The sequence below is a fragment of the Chaetodon auriga genome, chromosome 24 (genome assembly GCF_051107435.1).
Source record: "Chaetodon auriga isolate fChaAug3 chromosome 24, fChaAug3.hap1, whole genome shotgun sequence".
Lineage (NCBI taxonomy): Eukaryota > Metazoa > Chordata > Actinopteri > Chaetodontiformes > Chaetodontidae > Chaetodon > Chaetodon auriga.
In genome coordinates this window covers 1,516,272-1,536,580 of record NC_135097.1, presented here as the reverse complement: position 1 = coordinate 1,536,580, position 20,309 = coordinate 1,516,272, and the positions used below count along the sequence as shown (strand labels likewise).

Sequence of the window (20,309 nt, the reverse complement as noted above, 5' to 3'; positions counted from 1 at the left end):
ATGACTAGGCTGAAGAATAGTTATGCTAAGCTATGACTGCTCTTTAAAGGACATGCTTGAACATTTCAACAGTGAGGATGAGAAAGAGGTCCACTGACAGGATGTCCCCATGGTCAAACAACGACAGCGTTAATGAGAGGAAGAATCTGTCGAGCAGCTGAAAGACAACGGAGGAGAACTGGGCTCACAGTTCAGAGTAAAATATACAAAGAAGCCATGACTGTCTGTAACAAAGCAGTACGTCTGGTAAGAAAGGATTACTTTATTCCAGAGAACGCTGAGAACTTTAGAATATTGTTGTCCACTACTGACAGCTGCTCAGCACCGCCCCCACACATCCACAGTTCCTGCATCAAGCTGTGAAGAACTTGTATTGTTCTTCACACGTCTATAAAACAGACGTAACCATCGACAAATTCACCTGTATTTCATTAATTGAGCTCTGCAAGACTGTCGCTGAGTCAAACTCCTCGACCTCATGTGCTGACCCTGTCCCAGCCCTACAGTGTTTGAAGTCATCTCCTGAAGGCTGGATGAAAGCCAGCAGATACTTTTAGTGGAATGTAACTGCACAAGAAGTACATTGAAATGTTCCTATGCATCTGCTGACGTGGAGTTTCTCCTCCAGGTTCGACTGTTCTCACAGCAGTAAGCTTAAATAGGTCATGTATGTGGGTGAGGCATCAACTTTTTCTTTTTTTAATTTAGACACAAAGACAAAACACTGATTAAAAAAAAAAACAAAAAAACACATCAGGATGACAAGAACAGTCAATACAGGCCAGTTAACTGAATTATTATTATATAATATTTGCATATTGTAGTGGCATTATTGGGTGAGCGTATGTAGGTGTGTGTGTGTGTGTGTGTGTGTGTGTGTGTGTTGTGTGGGTGTGTCTATCACATGAGGTGATTGCATGGGTATGGGCTGATGGGATACAGGTGTGTCTGGGTGTGGCTCCAATGTGCAGCCATTTAATTAGCACACACACTTGACTCTACCAGTTTTCTGTTCATCCTCTCCTGTGTACAGTCTGCGGGTGTGCTGTGGCTGTCCCTGGGGTCCTATGTGGTGCGTACACACCTGTGTCAAGCCTGGAGAGCTGCACATGGTGCAGAGCAGCAGCTGCTGGCAGCACCATCAGGAACCATAAGCAGACTTTGCCGGGAAGTGTTGCTCACCCAGCTATAAATGACTTTTGCCTCAAGTGTGGTAACATTCAGCTCAACGCTGCCCTCCAATGGACAATCATTGTCTGTCAAAAAAGCCTTCTCATATATAAGTCAATAATAACAGCAGCCAATCCAACTGCTTTCACAAATATTACAAAGCCTGAAATTTCATACCTGTCTGTGGGTGTGTCTGCACTTGGGTTCACCTCCTTAACAGTTAACTGAATAGTTTTCAACCACCTTCAGCATTCACACAGGCAGCGTGTGTAAAATATGGAGTGCAACATTAAAGGTACTATGTGTAATTTTATTATTAATGTTGTTGTTAATGACATTCAGCATCCTGATGCTTGGCTCTGTCGACATAGTCGGGCATCCTGGGCATCGGTCAAAAGAGTGACATGACTCTAGTTGTTCTGCATCATTTTGAGACAAGATGCACCTGATTTTTACAATATGAGCTGACAAAGGCAGTCCTTGAAATTGATTTTACCTGAGAGTTAAAGGACATATCCTGATCACAGATAAAAGAAAGATAATTCCTTACAGTGGTGCCAGAGGCCAGTGCATTTCCATCTACAGTTGCTTTATCATCAGATGATGTGTTTCTAAGCTGTTCAGGGTCAAGTACTATTACTTCAGTATTGTCTGTCTTGAGTAACAAAAAGTTGGAGGTCATCCAGGTCTTCATGTCCTGAAGATACGCTGAGCAGTTAGTTAACTGATCTGTTTCATCTGGCTTCATTGATAAATACAGCTGTGTTTCCTGATAATGTTGCCTAAAGGAGTGTTGCCTCTGCCTCACAACAGGTAAGGCATTCAGAGGACCTCTGTCCCAGTCATGGACCAAACAACAATTACCTTCATGAAGTTCAGACATTCATGTTGAATATACTCTATTTTCTTGAATCTGCATAACACCTTCATGGTTATTTCAACCAGTCATGGAAGAATCAATTATGTTTACAAAGGTTTGCTGTATCAGCCTCTTTCTGTCTTCAGATATTTGTTTTGTCTTTTAATCAATGTTACTGAAATCCCCAAAAGGATAAAGGCAGTCTGGACTTTGGCTGGGCCATTCTAACACATGAATATGTTTTGAACCATTCCATTGTAGCTCTGGCTTTATGTTCAGGGTCATTGTCCTGCTGGAAGGTCAACCTCTGCCCCAGTCTCAAGTCTTTTGCAGACTCGAACAGGATTTCTTCCAAGATTGCCCTGTATTTGGCTCCATCCATCTTCTCATCAACTCTGACCATCTTCCCTGTCCCTGCGGAAGAGAAACACCCCCAGAACATGATGCTGTCACCACCATGTTTGACAGTGGGGATGGTGTGTTCAGAGCACTGTAAACCTGGACAAGTAGACTCTACTTGCCTTAACTTTTTTAAATAATGAAGCATTAGTTGAGTAAGTGAAGTGGACTACGTTCAATGCACTTGAAGCTCCTAATGGAATGGAATAGAACATTTAAGTTGAATATACTAATAACCGAGTTACAGTAACTGAAGATACTTAGTTTAAACAATTGTTCCCCACCCATTTATTTAACTCAGCTTGTTTAGTAAGCATTACTCCATTACCAATTCAACTAAATTGTATATTCTAACTGACCAAACTTAACTTGTTTAGTTCCTGAAACTCAAAATATGTCTTTCAATCAATAGAGCTGTGTAAAATACATACACTGCAACATTACATTGATCCAAATTTTGATTGAACATATTTAAAAAAAAAAAAAACAAAAGAAAGAAACTTTTTTAGTTCCTGAAACTCTAAATGTCTTTCAATCAATACAGTCATGTAAAATACGTACACACCGCAACATTACATTGATCCAATTTGCTTCACCGTCTCCACTCAACTTCAGCTGTCTGGAAGCAGCACAGAAAGACGTGTCATAGTCAAGCGGACATGTCTGCTCGGTGTCATGTTTGAAGCACGGCGATGCGAAGACTTCCAGCTGAGTGTATGCGGAGTCCGGTCATAAAACTTGAGCTTTGCGCAGTGGATGTCCGCTCGGTGTTTTGTTTTGTCTTGTTTTGTTTTTTTCAACCAAAAGCGGACGGTCGCCAGACACGTCAGACCGAAGCACAATTGTTATGACCGGGCAGACTCCACATGCTCACACTGTGTCACACAATAGACTCCGCCATAGCAATTCAGCTGCACCAAATTACCGGGACGTTTGCTGGTCCGTGGTCCATGGTGAAGCTGGGTATCTGGTCTGGCTCAGCTCAGCTTGCATTACCTGTCTGGGAGCAACATACAAGTTAGCTACCTGGTTAGCAACCTTGCTAATACTGTAACAAACTAAGCTAGCAGTCGGGACTGCAACAGCATGCAACCAGTAACGTTAACAGGTTCCAACGTACCGTTCTGTGGCTGAACTCAGGTCGTTCACCGGTGGCTTCAAACGTGAGTCCAACAACTTGCTTGCTAGAACTTCACTTGTCGAAAATTTCAATACAGCTGAATTCTGTGTCTTGTTCTCTCCCGTCTCTTCTGTGTCTCAAAAAGGTCAGAGTTCACCAATGCCACTACTCTGTCCAAACTGGTATAAACTAGATTTTTGGCAGGTGGTGACGTCAACATGTTGCTATCACACAAAACTTGATGCTATTGAGGTGTCTGAGCTCAATCACATGATTACAATAAAAAAGGCCATTAAAAAGTACAGTTTACTCAGACTTCATAATTCACGTAAAGAAAAGACACATGACTAAGTAATACAAACTCAGTTTATTTGAATCAGAATTAAAAAGTAATGTCAATAAATTAGACACATTTAAGTAATATGAACTCAATCTCTTTGAGTTGAATCAAAATCTGGGTTTACAGTGAGTGATGTGCAGTGTTAGTTTTCCCCCACACATAGTGTTTTGCATTTAAGCCGAAAAGTTCAATTTTGGTCTCATCTGACCAGAGCACCTTCTTCCTCATGTTTGCTGTGTCCCCCACATGGCTTCTGGCAAACTGCAAATGGGACTTCTTGTGGTTTTCCTCTAACAATGGCTTTCTTCTTGCCACTCTTCCTAAAAGGCCAGACTTTTGCAGTGCACGCCCAATTGTCGTCCTGTGGACAGATTCCCCCACCTGAGCTTTGGATCTCTGCAGTTCGTCCAGAATCACCATGGGCCTCTTGGCTGCATCTCTGATCAGTGCTCTCCTTGTTTGGCCTGTAAGTTTAGGGGGACGGCCGTGTCTTGGTAGGATTGCAATTGTGCCATACTCACAAGCCATTTGGAACGACAGCAACTCAGCCAAAAAGTGGTAGGCAATGTAAAATGATGGGGTGGGGGTCAGCGGATGCTGAGGCACATATTGCGCAGAGGTCGTCAGCTTTCTGCAGAGTCAATCACTACAGACCTCCGAACTTCATGTGGCCTTCAGATTAATTCAATTCAATTCATTTCAATTCAATTCAATATTTCTTTATTAGTCCTGCGAGGAGAAATTCCAAATTACAGCAGCATCAATAAATAATAAAGCAGATTAGGTCAAGGACAGTGCATAGAGAGCTTCATGGAATGGGTTTCCATGGCCGAGCAGCTGCATCCAAGCCATACATCACCAAGTGCAATGCAAAGCGTCGGATGCAGTGGTGTAAAGCACGCCGCCACTGGACTCTAGAGCAGTGGACACGCGTTCTCTGGAGTGACGAATCGCGCTTCACCATCTGGCGATCTGATGGACGAGTTTGGGTTTGGCCAATGCCAGGAGAACGGTACTTGTCTGACTGCATTGTGCCAAGTCTAAAGTTTGGTGGAGGGGGGGATTGTGGTGTGGGGTTGTTTTTCAGGAGCTGGGCTTGGCCCCTTAGTTCCCCTGAAAGGAACTCTGAATGCTTCAGGATACCAAGAGATTTTGGACAATTCCATGCTCCCAACTTTGTGGGAACAGTTTGGGGATGGCCCCTTCCTGTTCCAACATGACTGTGCACCAGTGCACAAAGCAAGGTCCATAAAGACACCGTGGTGTGGATGAACTTGACTGGCCTGCACAGAGTCCTGACCTCAACCCAATAGAACAGCTTTGGGATGAATTAGAGCGGAGACTCAGAGCCAGGCCTTCTCGTCCAACATCAGTGTGCGACCTCACAAATGCGATTCTAGAAGAATGGTCAAAAACTCCCAGAAACACACTCCTAAACCTTGTGGAAAGCCTTCTGAGAAGAGTTGAAGCTGTTATAACTTCAAAGGCTGGACCAACGTCATATTAAACCCTACGGATTAAGAATGGGATGTCACTTAAGTTCAGATGCGAGTCAAGGCAGGTGAGCCAATACTTTTGGCAATATAGTGGACATTTATGTCCGTGGCCGTAACTTGACAAAAAGTGAAAAAGTTCAAGGGGTATGAATACTTTTGGAAGCCACTGTACATAAAGCATTGTAATTACATTCAAGGAAATCTTTTAGGTTTCATATGTTATACAGGCTGTGCATGCAGAGAAATGTTTCCCTTTGTTTGCTAAAAAGCCGTTCAGACATAGAAATGTACAGAATTTATTCCAGATAGTTACATGCTAATATGTTTGAGGTGAGTCAGACCCCACAAAGGGCAACCTCCGTGTTAGACCCCTCACATCAATGTCTTTTCTGCAAAGGACGTCTGAAATGTGATCATGTTACGTGTTGCTGAGATGTTAGAGTCCGAAACATGACGATAGAGGAACTCTTCATAAATCAGGGTTTCCCTTTCTGCCTCTCTGCCTGAAGTTCCCTCAGAATCTCCTCTCTCTGTGTCTCTTTCAGGTGTTTGTTCATTAGCTCCTTGTCTTTCTATAATAATAATAATATGAATGTAGTGGTGAGAGATGCTGGACTGTCCCCACACATAAAGTGTTTGCACACATTTTAAACCTCTCATCCAGCGGAGGTCAGGGCGTGTGAATCGATCAGTCTGTTGCAAGAAGGATCTAATTTGGGATATATTTTGGATCATTTGTCTTTCGTTAAATAACACAGTGAAAAATCTTATCACTGCATGAGCAGATCTTTGCTCTTTTACATGTGCTGGTAGCCTGAACTAAGTCCCTTTGATACCTATTGTAGAAACGATGCTGTGATACATGTGAAACGTACTCATTGAATGAATCCCTGGTCTGTAGGAACGTACAGTGGCAAGATTTTATTCTGGCGACTGGACCGCATTTCAATCACCCAACACCTCTGCAAAATTCCATGGCCGTTCACCTGTAGGTGGCGCTGCACTACAAACACAGCTTTAAATGACCATGGTAGCAAAGAGCTGTCAGCACAGAATTTGGTGGGTATGTGCAGCAGTCCACCTTGAAGTAAGTGAACGCTTTAAAAATGAAGGAATCGCACACATGTTCTTCAGGAAATGCACATTCCAGTTTAAATTCATGTTTCTGTTAATGTAATAGTTTCAGCGACATCTTCAACATGAATTTAAACAACAACAGATTCATAGTAAGTTATGATAAGTCAACGTGAGAGGCTGTGACAATTTCACCAAGAAGAGGCCGAAATTTTCAGAAGAATGAACCCAACACATAGTTTTGATTTTCCCACATACTCATTTTATTTATTTTTTTGGTTGCTAACAATAGTAATATAATAAAAATGAAACAGCACAACTCGTATCTCAGCATCATGAAGGCCACAGTTCTGGATATTATCTTGTTGGTTAGTTAAATCACATCATGTTGAGTTATAAAAGAAGCCATTTTGTGTTTATGATTCAAAGTAAAGTTTTTCCAGCAACGTTTACAAGTGATAATAATGTCACTAAAGTTTGGTCATTATTGAAAACATTTCAGATTTCGTTTTAGTCGGTGTCCTGAGTTGCAGCTTGTATTAGAAAACCTGTGAATGTCTTTGAGAATGACAGCAGGATCCAGTCTTGTGTTGACATTGTTGGTACAGTGAGGCTGCACAGATCAGTTCTGACTGACCTGGAATCTGTAAATCATCAATGTGTTGATGCTGCGTTTGCACTGAATTCACTGTTCTCCTCAGAGATCACTTCTAAACCTTGTAGTGTCAAAGCTTCTCTTCTCAACCACGGATCAAAGTGAGCTGATGTGATGAACTGATATCATGTTACAGGCACAAGCTGACAGAAACTGCTGTCTCCAGAAAAGCATGAAAAGGTAAATATGATAAGGATTTATTAGGATTTTAAACTTATACTGTGGTGTCCACGTGAATGCCTCTTTTCTAAGAAGTGTCTTCAAGAGAACTGCTCCAAAACACTCCTTTTGTTCCTCTCACACACTCGGATATGCAGACAACACTTAATCATTAAGAATCATTAGTATTTCCAAACATCATCTGATTATTGTTATTGATAGAAGCATTGATTTACTATAGAATGAATAACGTGATGAGACAGATGTTGTTAACCCCAAACCTACACACACTTTCCTTCACCATATAGTTTGTGATTATGTTTTTATAGATTTCATGTTTCAGTAGATAAAAAGATGCTGTGTCTACAGTGTGTGAACCAGTGAGGAAGGCACAGCGACACATTCTGCTCAGAGACGCTCCATCAAAGATTAGCTCAGGTTTGTTATGGAGAAAAGAGTCACGCTAACATGCTCTGCTCTGATGGAAGATTCACTTTTAAAGGATCCAATCAGCAGTGTCTCCTTATCATTGTGTGAGCTAGCATGGCCTCACAGCAGCGACAAGTGAGCTAATCCTTTCACACAATCAGGCTCTGGATTAGGACGAAGTAACGTTCAGGAATCATTATGAAGGTCGACAGCCTGTCAGTCAGTCCGAGTCACCGTGGAGACAAGCTGAGAAGACAAGCAGACCAAACTGTGAGTGATGTCTTTTCTGCAAACCTGCATCCTGACTGAAACCAACAGGTGTGACTCTTCAACTCTCTTCATTCTGTTGTTTGTGATGAGTCTGAAAGCTGAGCAGGAAAACCTCCCTGTCCTCCCGTCACACTCACTTTTTACTTTCAGCATCAGGTCATCAAACATCACTCATGTCATGGTTCTTCCTTCTTCTTCCATTCACTAATGAGCTCCAGTAATCCCATGTCTCCCACACTAACAGGCTGGATACTGAGGTACAACCGACCAGTCTGATGTGTGTTAAAGTGTTTGTGGTTGTTCTGTAGCAGGCTGGTATTGATTTCAGGGAATGAAGCTAAACACACTTTCATTTCAGCCAAGTGCACAGACGACCTATACGGGCTTTGGCACTCAAGTACTGGCACAGCACTCTGGCTGCAGATTATTCATCATGTGTGTCCTGCTACCTTCAGGTGGCTGCAGGGTTTAATCAACTGATGGAGAAACTTTTGACACACTTTCACAGTCTAAAGCAGCTGTACTCAACACACTGAAAGAATCACTCATATGCATTTATAGATCAGTGCATATTGCTCTGATGTCAGCAGTCAGCAGCAGAGTCGTGTCTTACCTAATTAGTCCAGGTCATGGTGATCAAGGCCGGGGCTTCGTCCAAATATTTGGACCCAGCAGATCTGCGTCTCCGACGACTTCCACTGCAATCCTGGAAGTTAAAGACAGAGAGATGAAGTGCAGACTTCAGAAGACCAACACTGATCCATTCATGCTGGACTGTTGCTGATGGATGATGGCAACATCTCACATTCTGTTATTCTGTCTAAATGTATTTTCAGCTGCACAGTGTTCAAGAGTGATGCAGCTCATGTCAAACAGATCAGGACCAGAGGAGTGAACAAAGAAAGTCTTTGGTGAAGGTGATGGAAGCTCAGCAGCAGTCTGACACATCTGTAACTGCTTTTCATAAGGATTTGTGGGGCTTCGGGTTCGGGCCTGTTTTCCAGCGATGAGCTGCCAGTTTCATTAGTGTGTGTGTGGTTTGTTTGGGGGCGTACCGGGACACAGGTCTGGTTGAGGTTGGCACAAAGGTTGACTTTGCAGTGCAGAGAGATGTCAGAAGAACTCCTGGAGAACTGGAACATGTTGAAGGAGAAGTGGCTGAACGTTCCCTCTCCGTTTCCCTCCACATTCACCGTCTGGTCATTCGCACAGCTGCTCACAAACGAGAACACACTCATCACATCAGAGCACACTTTGTTTTCAGGAATCAAAAACACACTTATTAACGAGTCCCTGCCTCTGATTCATTTGGAACAGCAGCGAGCAGCAACCACCTCTGTGTTCATCTCACCCATCTTTGATCAGGTTGTATCTCAGAGTCTCAGCCTGGTTGGTTGCCCAGCAGGAGTCGGTCACCAGGGCGACCAAACCGTCATCCAGCCCGTCAGTCTCCACCACCATCCAGATCTTCTGGTTCAGCTGGACTTCAGTGTTGGAGTCCACAGCTTGCCTGAGTTGGCTGTCAGTGTAGGCTTTCATGGTCAGAGTGTAATTCCAAGTTCCAGATATGATCTTCTGGATCACAGAGCTGCAGAGAACAAATACACTTCAGCTGTCTTATACTCACAAACCTTTTAACAACACAAAGATAACAGCCTCCACTCACCTGTCCTTGATTCTGAAGGTCACAGTGTTGACATCTGGCTGAGTATAGTAGCAGGAGAAGTCGATGTCGACTTGGTCCTGGCGAGTGATGTTGTCAGAGGAGCTGTTCAGGGCTGTGATGGTGTTCATGTAGATCAGTAGGCTGTTGTTGGACTGCAGGTTGATGGAGATTCATGGAGATGTTGTTACGGCACAAGTTCCTCACAAATTCATCACAACTCTTTACATTCAGCCTTAAAATGTGACATTTGTGAAGTGTTGACTGGCTAGAATAAGCTTCATAGATGACCATCATCACTGGAAACCAAGGAGGTCAGAGCTGAAGCCCAACCCACAGAAAGATCCCAAACTGGAGGAGAGCAGGAGAAGCTCAGCAGAGTGCTGGAAGACATTTGGCTGCTTGTTGAGAGTAAAGACGTGATGGAGAACCCACCGTGACCTCCGTCCCACAGGGGTCGCTGCTGTTGTAGCTGTAGGTCACCATGTGGTCAACCTCATCCATCTGACCTGTGCAGGTGGGGTCATTGAGGTGTAAGGTTGTGTAGTCGATGCCTTTCTCCTCCAGGAGACACCCGACCAGAGTAACTGAAGCCGAGTTCTCCTCGCAGACCGTCGGGTCACCTGAACGTCCAGCAGGACAGACGAGGGAGACAAATACATGACCATGTTAGAGAGGACAGACCGGACAGACACTTACACCATGAGGGACAAAAACAAGTCAAACCATTCAATCCTGCTTTAGTGACCTTTGTCGGTTCTTTCATTTGGAACCAAACTACCAGTTTTTGTGGTTTAATACCATCAGAGTGAAAAAGAAGAGCTGAGTTAATGAAGTCTCATCTGTGCTCCTGATAACAAACATTCAGTCAAACTGAGTGCTGAAGGTCAGTTATCATCAGCTCCACAACAGCTCAGCTGTGTGAAACAAGTCTCCCTGTGAGAAAACCCTCCATCCTCTGAGGATCAGGACTCTGCACCAGTCAGTCATGGTGTCGTGTCGCAGCTGTCGTACCCAAAGTGTCATTGGATTTGTACGGGAAGGCAAAAATGGCCCGACAGAAGCAGCCGATTTCACCACCGATGGTCTCTGCACAGAACTCATGATCACTGCAGATCCTTCCCTGACAGAAGGGCTGAGGGGAGGCTGAAAGAGAGACAGAGAGAGACACATGTAAAGAATAACACTGAAAAAAAAACAGTCATAAAACTGCACTAAATAAGACTGTGTTCTTCAAAGAATATTGTGGAGTTCACTGGGGTCGCTGTCGTCTCCAGCATTGTTCCACAGAGACACTGACCAGTTTTTACACTAATTCTGTCACAAACAGAAAAGGACTGCAAGAACGCTGAAAAAAAACACTTTAAAACTACAAGTTTAAGTGAGACAAAACATTTTTTCTTCTATTAAAATCTAAATTCAGACAGAATTCAATCGTATTTAATTGTTAATGTTGATGTTGTTCCTGCGTTGATGAATTGATGTGAAGTGAGAGAAGTCTTACAGCAGCCGGCCTTTGACCTCCAGCTGTCCACTGTGTCGTTGATCTGCAGGCTGCAGTGTCTGGCGTAGGCATCCAGGAACTGACAGTCGAGACCGTCCACAGCAGGGTATTTGCACAAAGTGTCGATGCAGGCGTCTATGTAGGGGGTTGGATCGATGTGGTTGTGACAGCTGGTGAAGACCGTGTCATTCAGGAGATTACAGCTGTTCCACAGATGTGAAGAGACAGAAAGAGAGATGAAGGATGAAGTCCAGTCAGTACTGAGTTACAGGTGGATCATCTGAGTTCAGGTGTGTTTATCTTCCATCCCTCCTCACATCACATGACATTAAACGTGTGATGTAACATGACATTTAGCACACATGAAAGTATAATACAGAGAGTTTGTTTCATCTGCTTACTGTTCAGTCATCGTGGTGCAGTTGATCGAACTGTCAGCAGTGTCATTGTACAGCACCTCACAGCTAGGGGGCGACACACAACACAAAGTCAGGACTGATACCCTGCTCGCACTTGTTCAGATGCACACAAACACACTTTCTGAGTGTTATAGACTCATATGAGCTTTGTATCTTTGCTTCAGTCCACAAGTCAAAGGAACCGTTCATCTTTTTTAAGAAATGTCCAGATAATTTAAAATTCAAGTTGTGGAAATGGTCATTGTTGTGAGATAAACAGAATCAAGCAAAACATAAAAACTGACATTCCAGACAAGTTAAGGTGTGTTCGGGGACTGAATTTCAAAAGCAAAGTACAACGTTCATTCAAACACTGATCAATGTCTTACTCGGCGGTACTGTTCCTCTGATCACTCACAGACATGGAGTCAGCACACAAACCATCAACTTGTGGACCTTGTCCACCAGGTCCTGGACAAGTGCAAGACAGAATATGGGTCAGATCAGTGTCATCGTTCAAACTGGATGAATATGGCAACTCGCCAAAATACAGCTTAGTTCACATTCCTCATGCCCCAAACGAGTGCTGGACACCACAATTGGTCGTTGTATCCTGTGTGGTGAGTGGTAGGATTTTAGTTTCTGTACCTTTAAGGAAGATCTGTGCAGTGTTGCCATCAAAGAAGACAGAAACAGTGTTGCTGCCGATTGTCTTTACAGCAGTGACTCCAGTTTGGTCCTCAGAGACCTCCACACCGTTTGACAGCACAGTCGAGCCGTTGATGGTCTGCGTAGTGTTTCCCAGCTGCATCACAGCAGAGAGACAAAGTGGAGGAAACACAGGTTCAATCATCACAAACACACACAAACAGGCTGTTTTCACTGCAACAACCACCGAGTTCACCAGTATTAAAATAAGTGCTTCTCATGTCCCTGAGAAGAAAGATGAGAGCTGACACAGCAGAGGATGAGACGAGGATTTGGGATCAAAGTCCACACTGACTTGACTGTGGCTGTAGGTAGCTTACCTTAACTATCCCCCCTTGTTCCAGGTGAACATCTTCTTCTCCGTCCAGTTGCAGTGTCACACTGTCCAAAAAGCTCACATCTCTACGACGGCGTTCCCGGAAATACCCCACCACAGTGAGGCCGGAGACTGTCGAACCAGACAGCAGAGTGTACGCACACCGATCCTGGACCGTGTTAAGATCACCGTAAAAGTCGATGACAGCGGGGCCGGTCACAGTGCAGATGGGGTCAAAAAAGCAGCTGATAGAGGCACAGAAGGACAGAAACAACAAACACCATCAGCAGGAACTGCTGCCGAGGAGTGAGGTCTTCATGTGTTCATGTTCATGTCGTCATTGAGGCATTTATCTACGTAATATTTGATTGTAATGTTTTCACAGGCCTGGCTCACATGTCAGCCAACAGCAGTGACTTTGGCTGATTCCCTGGACCAGTATTCCAGGGAAATGTCTTCCTGTTGTTATGGAACTTTCTCCAGTATCACACTGCACTACCATTTGATTTCAGTATCAACATCACAGTTAATGAAAACTGTGCTGTGATCAAACCTCAAGCCCTGATGCAGATCAAGTGCCAGCTGCTTTTAAACTGGCTGGAGGTCAGGCAGTGTTTTGCCATGGTCTCAGAATAGTCTGTCTTTAGTGGCAAAGTGCAGTGATGACTGAGTTTTCGAGGCCTGAGCTTTACTATCAGACTAATTCCTCTTGAGGCACAAAGTGGTATTACGAGATGGGATGGACCGAGGCTAGATGGTTAGCATAATTCAGTAGATATGTCTGAAACACAACACATAGATGTTTCTGCTGTCACTTTTCTCTCACAGGTATCAGCCTCATTGTTTATCTCTTTGCTCCTATCAGAGCTGCATTTGAGCTGAATTGAGTTACTGCTGATGAAAACCCAACATTTCCTTCTGCTGCTGCTTCACATTAAAAGCTTCCTGCTGTCAAATCTGAACAGACAGCGTAAGGCCCCGAATAAATAATGTTTTTAAAAAAGTCCTCATCAAGTTCCTGTATCATCACAGCTCTTTCTTGAAAACATGAAGCTCACATAAATACCTGTTGTTGCCATAGCAATGCTCCATGGAGCCACATTCACCATTCTGCTGGATGGTTGCGTAATCATCACAGTGTTCAGTGGAGCAGGTGTCTGGATCAGAACCGACCTCGTCATTATAAGAATACAGAACACCTGCAAAGTGAAGAATCAGGTTAAAATGTCATCGTTCACTTTTCAGTTTACAGACTGTCAGCAAAAACAAAAGACAGCAACAAATTAATGTAAGAGTTTAGTTTTTAAGGGTGTCAAAACAGATTTATGGATCCAGTGGATTTCCCAACCTGACTGTCTGCATCCGCTGACGTCTTCGTAGGCAGGACCCGCACTAGTCAAACTCGTTGTCTTGACTGAGCTACCATTGACCTTAAAGTCAAAGACCTAGACCACAACAAACAAACCAATGTTACGATCACAGAGCAGAGGTGATGAATTCATACATGATTAAAACAGACTAAACAATGACACTGTCTTGTCCACTTGTCAAACTAAACGTGACGTGTTGTCTTATCTTTGTTCAACTGCACAGTAAAAAGTAACTGAACAGATTTCTTCAAGTATTTTTGGCTCCATGTTTGTCTTCATGTGAATAACTGACAGTAGAAATGAGATGTGGTTGATCTGAGACAAAGGTCCTGGTCTGGACTCAAACTGGGGATGCTGCGTTCACATGGTTGCATGGACGCTGTGTGGAGTTTGGATGTGATTATAGCATCTTGAAATGATTCTGTATCAGACATTTTAAAATAAATAAAACAGGGCTGATGGGGAAGCAGTGTGCATTGGTTTCTCCAGGTGTCTTTCTTCATACCACCACTAGGAGACACCAGAGTCAGAAATGTTCAAATCCTACATACAACTGCATTAACACACCACACACACACACACACACACACACACACACACATATACATGGATATAATACTCACAAATGAACCAGGAGAGAAGGTTTCTAACTTCACAGCTGTTTGGCTGCCAAAGCTACTTATTCTCACATAAATCTGTAAAGAGTCAACAGAAGAGTTTCTGTCACTGTTAGGAAATTTCCTCAAAGAGCTTTTTGAAAAGATCTTGACAATTTGTTTCAATTTATCGAGTCGTGACACTGAACAACACTCACAGGAGATGACGTGAAATTCCCGATCAACTCCACAGTGCATTCTAGCGTGGTGTTAATAGTTGGCAAATTCTGATGGTGTTCTGCTTCATCCTCATTCGGGTATGAAAAATCATAGGTCTGATTGTCAAATGCAGGTCCCACAATACAATCCAGGTCATCGCTGTCGAAACAGGCTGTGACCGACACACTCGTGGCAGTCACCTGTTGAAATCAGAGAGACACAACAAGTGAATCAACAAAATACCTTTTCTACAAAGAGCCAACGTCACTCTTACTCAGAGAGTTGTGGAGGTTTCAGTCAGAGCTCTCACTCTGCTTCAGATGCTCCATCAGTTCATGTTCAGACATTCAGTGTCACTGCACTGGACATTAATGACACACTGGATGGAACAAAGAGAGATATTCTCAAGCATCAGGCTCCATCCTACTTACATACAATGATGTGTACTGCACCCCATAATATGTGATGGGACAATGGCTGAAGCTGAACGTTGCAGAACCAACAAATTGCTGCTCAGCACCTGAAGACGATGGAGACACATGAGAGGTCAGAACTGTCTGTGAGCTGGTTGGACAGCAGAGAAGGATTCAAATGTCGACTTCATGAAGGAATTAAACAGCATTTGTTCATCAGTCAATCAAAACTCTTCGTGTCTCATCATCAGTTACTGCTTCTTCTTAGAAACAAACAGATGTCAGCAACGTTTCTGCACATCTGGCAGATTATCAGCTCTTAAAGTTACTGATGGACTTAAAGTCATTCTGCTCTTCGCTCTGAGATCGTTTGCTCTTCGTTCATGTTGCTTCTACTGAACTCCCTCAACTCGTCTTGTGGGTGGAGTTTCAACACGAGTGTGTGTGCTTACCAGGCAGCAGCCCAATGAGAGCAGACAGGAAGAGCAGGAGGCGGAGCATGATGGAGGAGGCCAATCAGCTGGCAGAGAGCTGGAAGACACACAGATGACATCTTGAACAGGATTCATGCTGTACAAATGTGGATTTCCATGACACTTCCATGACTTCTCCAGGTTTTTCCATGACCAGACAAACCCTGTGTGTCTGTGATTGGTCTGAATGCTTTAATATTCAGTCGCTATGAAAGACATGATTTTGAACGGCTGCTCAGCTTTTGCAGCAGAACAATGACATCACATCTGATCTCATCCTCGAGGCTGCAACGAACTATTTTTTCATCATCAATTAATCTGTAAGCTGTTTTCTCAATTGATTGTTTGGTTTATAAAATGTCAGAAAACTGTGAAAAGGTTTGAGCAGGTTCCCACAGTTCAACAATAGAGAAGAAGAGACAGACGAGCAGTGTGCAGGTTGTCTTACCCTCTGGAGGTTTGATGGTGGATGAGGAAGATGAAGGTCTCTGGTGATTCTGATTCGTCTCTCTCCGTCGAAGATGCTGCTCTCTCTCTCGCTCCCTCTCTTTTTATGTGCATCCTCACAGCTGTTAACACCCAGGAGGGCAGAGCAGGTGTGGCGGGGGTGGAGTGACACCTGTGCTGATCCTTAATTGAACTTGTCTTCTGCACCTTTTCACACAGCCCAATAGGAAGCTAGTAAAGCTTCCTATTGGGCAACAATCTGGCAACACTGTTGGCATATCAGGTGAGAGTATTCCTCTTTATAATCAAATAGTCTGTGATTGCGTGAGATGGTGAACTACGCCGACCTTATTAACTATGACAGAAACCTCAGTCACAATGAACACAGTGTTCCTGGCTGAAGGTGTGGTTGTGCATCAAGGTATACAAGTATAAAAAAAACAAACTTGCTAATTACAGTACATACCAACGTCACAGCAGATGTCACCTCAAAATACATTGATAGGTTGTGTAATCAGAGTTGAGCTGAGATGAGTCGTTTCGTGCAGGGGTGACATGTGAGTGCAGTTTGTGCTTTGTAGGTGTTCATTATAGAAAAATGCATTCAGAGGTTTGTTTGAAGGTTTGTTCATTGTTTCATGGATGCAGCAAAACAAAAGCACAGGAGTGCAGGACAAACTGGGATAGAGCTGTCACTTTTTATTTAAAATTCAAACTTGTGTTAAAAACAAAATGAAATTGAATTTGAAGGTTTTTCACATTTGGTTCATTTTAAGAACCTAAAATTTCACTTTTTGCTTGACCTGTACCTGCCCTATTGACCCGTCAACCAATCAATAAAAAAGAGAGGGTCAGAAAGCTTCACTGATTGGCTAATCGTGACACTGGAGAAGCAGTGAGTGGAAGTATTTTGGGTTCTACTCTTTAGACTGAAAAATGACCAACAAAGACTGACTGTTGGTGACTTTGTAAAAATCAGCTGTCTTACTCTTCAACCACAACAAGTCTGATGACTCCGCTGCTGTGTTGTGTTTTTGGTCGTACTCAGGTCTTCACAGCATCCGAGTTTCCCTGTGACGAGGCCACAAAATGAAGCAAGTTAAGCAAACGTGCACCAGTTTTCTGGAAGGCCGGCCCCATTTTGGATGAGGTCCTGTCACTGAAACTCTGTTTAACAGCAACATTTCAAGAAGCGGAAACCAAAAACCATTTGTTTCACACACACGTGGTCAAGCAGGGTCCTGCATCAGGAGCAGTTTGTCTGCGATTTGTCCCAAATCGTCGTCTGCTTTGCTTCGTCCATCTCAGCTTGCTCGTGTAGCATTCCTGCCTTCCTTTATGACGGCCTACAGTGCTCGTTTGCCTGTCAGTCAAATCACAACATGTGAGTGTGACAAAGTATTTGGGTGACTCTGACTTGGGACTTAGAATGGGGGCAAAACTTTCATTCGTATCATATCAACAAATGTTCCATCTGGTCTTCGAACATCATCTGATCTGCAGTGACCTCCTGTCTCCCTCGAGCCTCTCCCTCTCTCTCTGGGTGGTGTGTGATTACCTGAGTGGAGACAGGTGAGCTGGAGCTAGAGTAGAGCCTCTCCAGCTGCATCCTATCCTGTAATCAAGACTCCTACAAACACTCAGCTCTGCCACATCCGTGCTGCCAGATGGTAGACTCTGCTACCAGTCAGTCCGCTCTGCCTGGACTGTGTTCTGGACCTGCTTGGCTCCACCACCCATTCCTTTGCAATTACAAAGCCTGAAACCTCAAACCTGTCTGTGGGTGTGTCTGCACTTGGGTTCACCTCCTTAACAATTAACTGAATAGTTTTCAACCACCTTCAGCATTCACACAGGCAGCGTGTGTAAAATATGGAGTGCAACATTAAAGGTACTATGTGTAATTTTATTATTAATGTTGTTGTTAATGACATTCAGCATCCTGATGCTTGGCTCTGTCGACATAGTCGGGCATCCTGGGCATCGGTCAAAAGAGTGACATGACTCTAGTTGTTCTGCATCATTTTGAGACAAGATGCACCTGATTTTTACAATATGAGCTGACAAAGGCAGTCCTTGAAATTGATTTTACCTGCGAGTTAAAGGACATATCCTGATCACAGATAAAAGAAAGATAATTCCTTACAGTGGTGCCAGAGGCCAGTGCATTTCCATCTACAGTTGCTTTATCATCAGATGATGTGTTTCTAAGCTGTTCAGGGTCAAGTACTATTACTTCAGTATTGTCTGTCTTGAGTAACAAAAAGTTGGAGGTCATCCAGGTCTTCATGTCCTGAAGATACGCTGAGCAGTTAGTTAACTGATCTGTTTCATCTGGCTTCATTGATAAATACAGCTGTGTTTCCTGATAATGTTGCCTAAAGGAGTGTTGCCTCTGCTTCACAACACATAAGGCATTCAGAGGACCTCTGTCCCAGTCATGGACCCAACAACAATTACCTTCATGAAGTTCAGACATTCATGTTGAATATACTCTATTTTCTTGAATCCGCATAACACCTTCATGGTTATTTCAACCAGTCATGGAAGAATCAATTATGTTTACAAAGGTTTGCTGTATCAGCCTCTTTCTGTCTTCAGATATTTGTTTTGTCTTTTAATCAATGTTACTGAAATCCCCAAAAGGATAAAGGCAGTCTGGACTTTGGCTGGGCCATTCTAACACATGAATATGTTTTGAACCATTCCATTGTAGCTCTGGCTTTATGTTCAGGGTCATTGTCCTGCTGGAAGGTCAACCTCTGCCCCAGTCTCAAGTCTTTTGCAGACTCGAACAGGATTTCTTCCAAGATTGCCCTGTATTTGGCTCCATCCATCTTCTCATCAACTCTGACCATCTTCCCTGTCCCTGTGGGAAAAAAAGTTGGAGGTCATCCAGGTCTTCATGTCCTGAAGATATGCTTAGCAGTTAATTAACTGATCTGTTTCATCTGGCTTCATTGATAAATACAGCTGTTTTTCCTGATAATGTTGCCTGAAGGAGTGTTGCCTCTGCTTCACAACACATAAGGCATTCAGAGGACCTCTGTCCCAGTCATGGATCCAACACCCCTCTTCCCCTTCTTCATGACATTCTCCAGGAATCTAACATCCCTCCTCCCACATCCACCACAATCACCAATCAAAGAGTTAGTTAAAGCTACCACACTGGAGACCAGTCAAATTGGAGAACTATGTTATGGCTGTGTTCTGGCTGCTCTGATTTTGCCTCTGTGTCTCTCCAGGGCTGGAGCGTGGCGGGGGCGGGGTCGGTCTCCTCTGAGGTGAGCGGCGGCTGGACACACCTGTCACCAATCTGGGCTCATCAAGACTGCTTTTTAAGATGGCTTCCCCCACACTCCTGTGCCAGATTATTCTAGCACTTGTCGCCTGTGTCTCGCCACAGACAAGATCTCCTCGTCCCTGCCACGTTCCTCCAGATCGCTTGCTGCCTCGCTGCCTTCTGTGTGTTTTTCTGTAAATCTTTTTGGTGCCGGCCTGAGAGCCCTTTTTCCCCTAGACGGTGATCTTTTGTTCTTGTACCAGCGGTGACTGAGTTCCCCTCCGGTGGAGGCGTTTTTTGTTCCGTCTGCCTGAGTGCATTATCCCCCTGTGGAGTTTTTTGTTCTCTTACTGTTTGGCTGTTGAGTTTCCTCCAGCATTGGTTTTTTGTTTATCTTCTGCCTGAGCTGCATTTTCCCGTTTTGGAGATTTGCGTTGTACTTTTCGTTCAATAAACTGTGTGCGTGAGTCCTCTCTGCATCTTGGGTCCTCGTCTTCCTTGCCGGCCTTAACAAACTACTAAACAACAATAAACAAAGTCATTATCGCTCAGGTGTCAGAAATGAGACAGACACCATGCAGCTTCCTTCAACATGCCAGTGATCTTGAACAGCCGGTGCCATGGTCAAACACATCGCAGCAGTCACAGAACAGTCAGTCTCTTCTCTTGTCACTGAATCCCTACAGCTGATATTTGCTCTTTTTAATTTCAGATCATTGGCTAACAAATCCTTCTTGGTTAATGATCTCATGAGTGAAAGAGAATTTGCATGTAGTATTTTGAGTTGAGACGTGACCAAACAGCACGACTGGTGCAGCTACACTGACAGAGGCTTGTACTCCAAATGATAACTTTTATCAGTCAGAGAGGAGGAGACGTTGCAGTCGTGTTTTCTACACAGTTTGTGTGTAATGACATTGACCTTCATCATTTGAGTATCTGTTTGTC

The 20,309-nt window shown here is 43.7% G+C and overlaps 1 protein-coding gene across 1 annotated transcript; it reads right to left on the bottom strand.

Moving 5' to 3' along the window:
* Positions 1-6,733: 6,733 nt before the first annotated feature.
* Positions 6,734-17,687, bottom strand: LOC143317423 (uncharacterized). Its single transcript, XM_076725576.1, has 16 exons — positions 17,637-17,687; positions 14,745-14,945; positions 13,909-14,005; positions 13,627-13,759; positions 12,565-12,805; positions 12,185-12,341; positions 11,959-12,007; positions 11,540-11,644; positions 11,139-11,341; positions 10,649-10,780; positions 10,070-10,257; positions 9,638-9,789; positions 9,323-9,559; positions 9,027-9,183; positions 8,585-8,677; positions 6,734-7,947 (listed from the first exon to the last, which is right to left on the bottom strand). Exons 1-15 carry the CDS (start codon positions 17,685-17,687, stop codon positions 8,585-8,587), a joined length of 2,196 nt encoding a protein of 731 aa, XP_076581691.1. The 3' UTR covers positions 6,734-7,947.
* Positions 17,688-20,309: the final 2,622 nt, after the last annotated feature.

Excerpts from the sequence above, each read along its gene's own strand:
- LOC143317423 (XM_076725576.1), bottom strand. The coding sequence starts at position 17,687 with ATGCAGCTGGAGAGGCTCTACTCTAGCTCCAGCTCACCTGTCTCCACT. Across the intron at positions 9,560-9,637 it reads ACCTTCAGAATCAAGGACAG|CTCTGTGATCCAGAAGATCA; the intron begins GTGAGTGGAGGC and ends TGTTCTCTGCAG. Across the intron at positions 8,678-9,026 it reads TCAACCAGACCTGTGTCCCG|GATTGCAGTGGAAGTCGTCG; the intron begins GTACGCCCCCAA and ends TTTAACTTCCAG.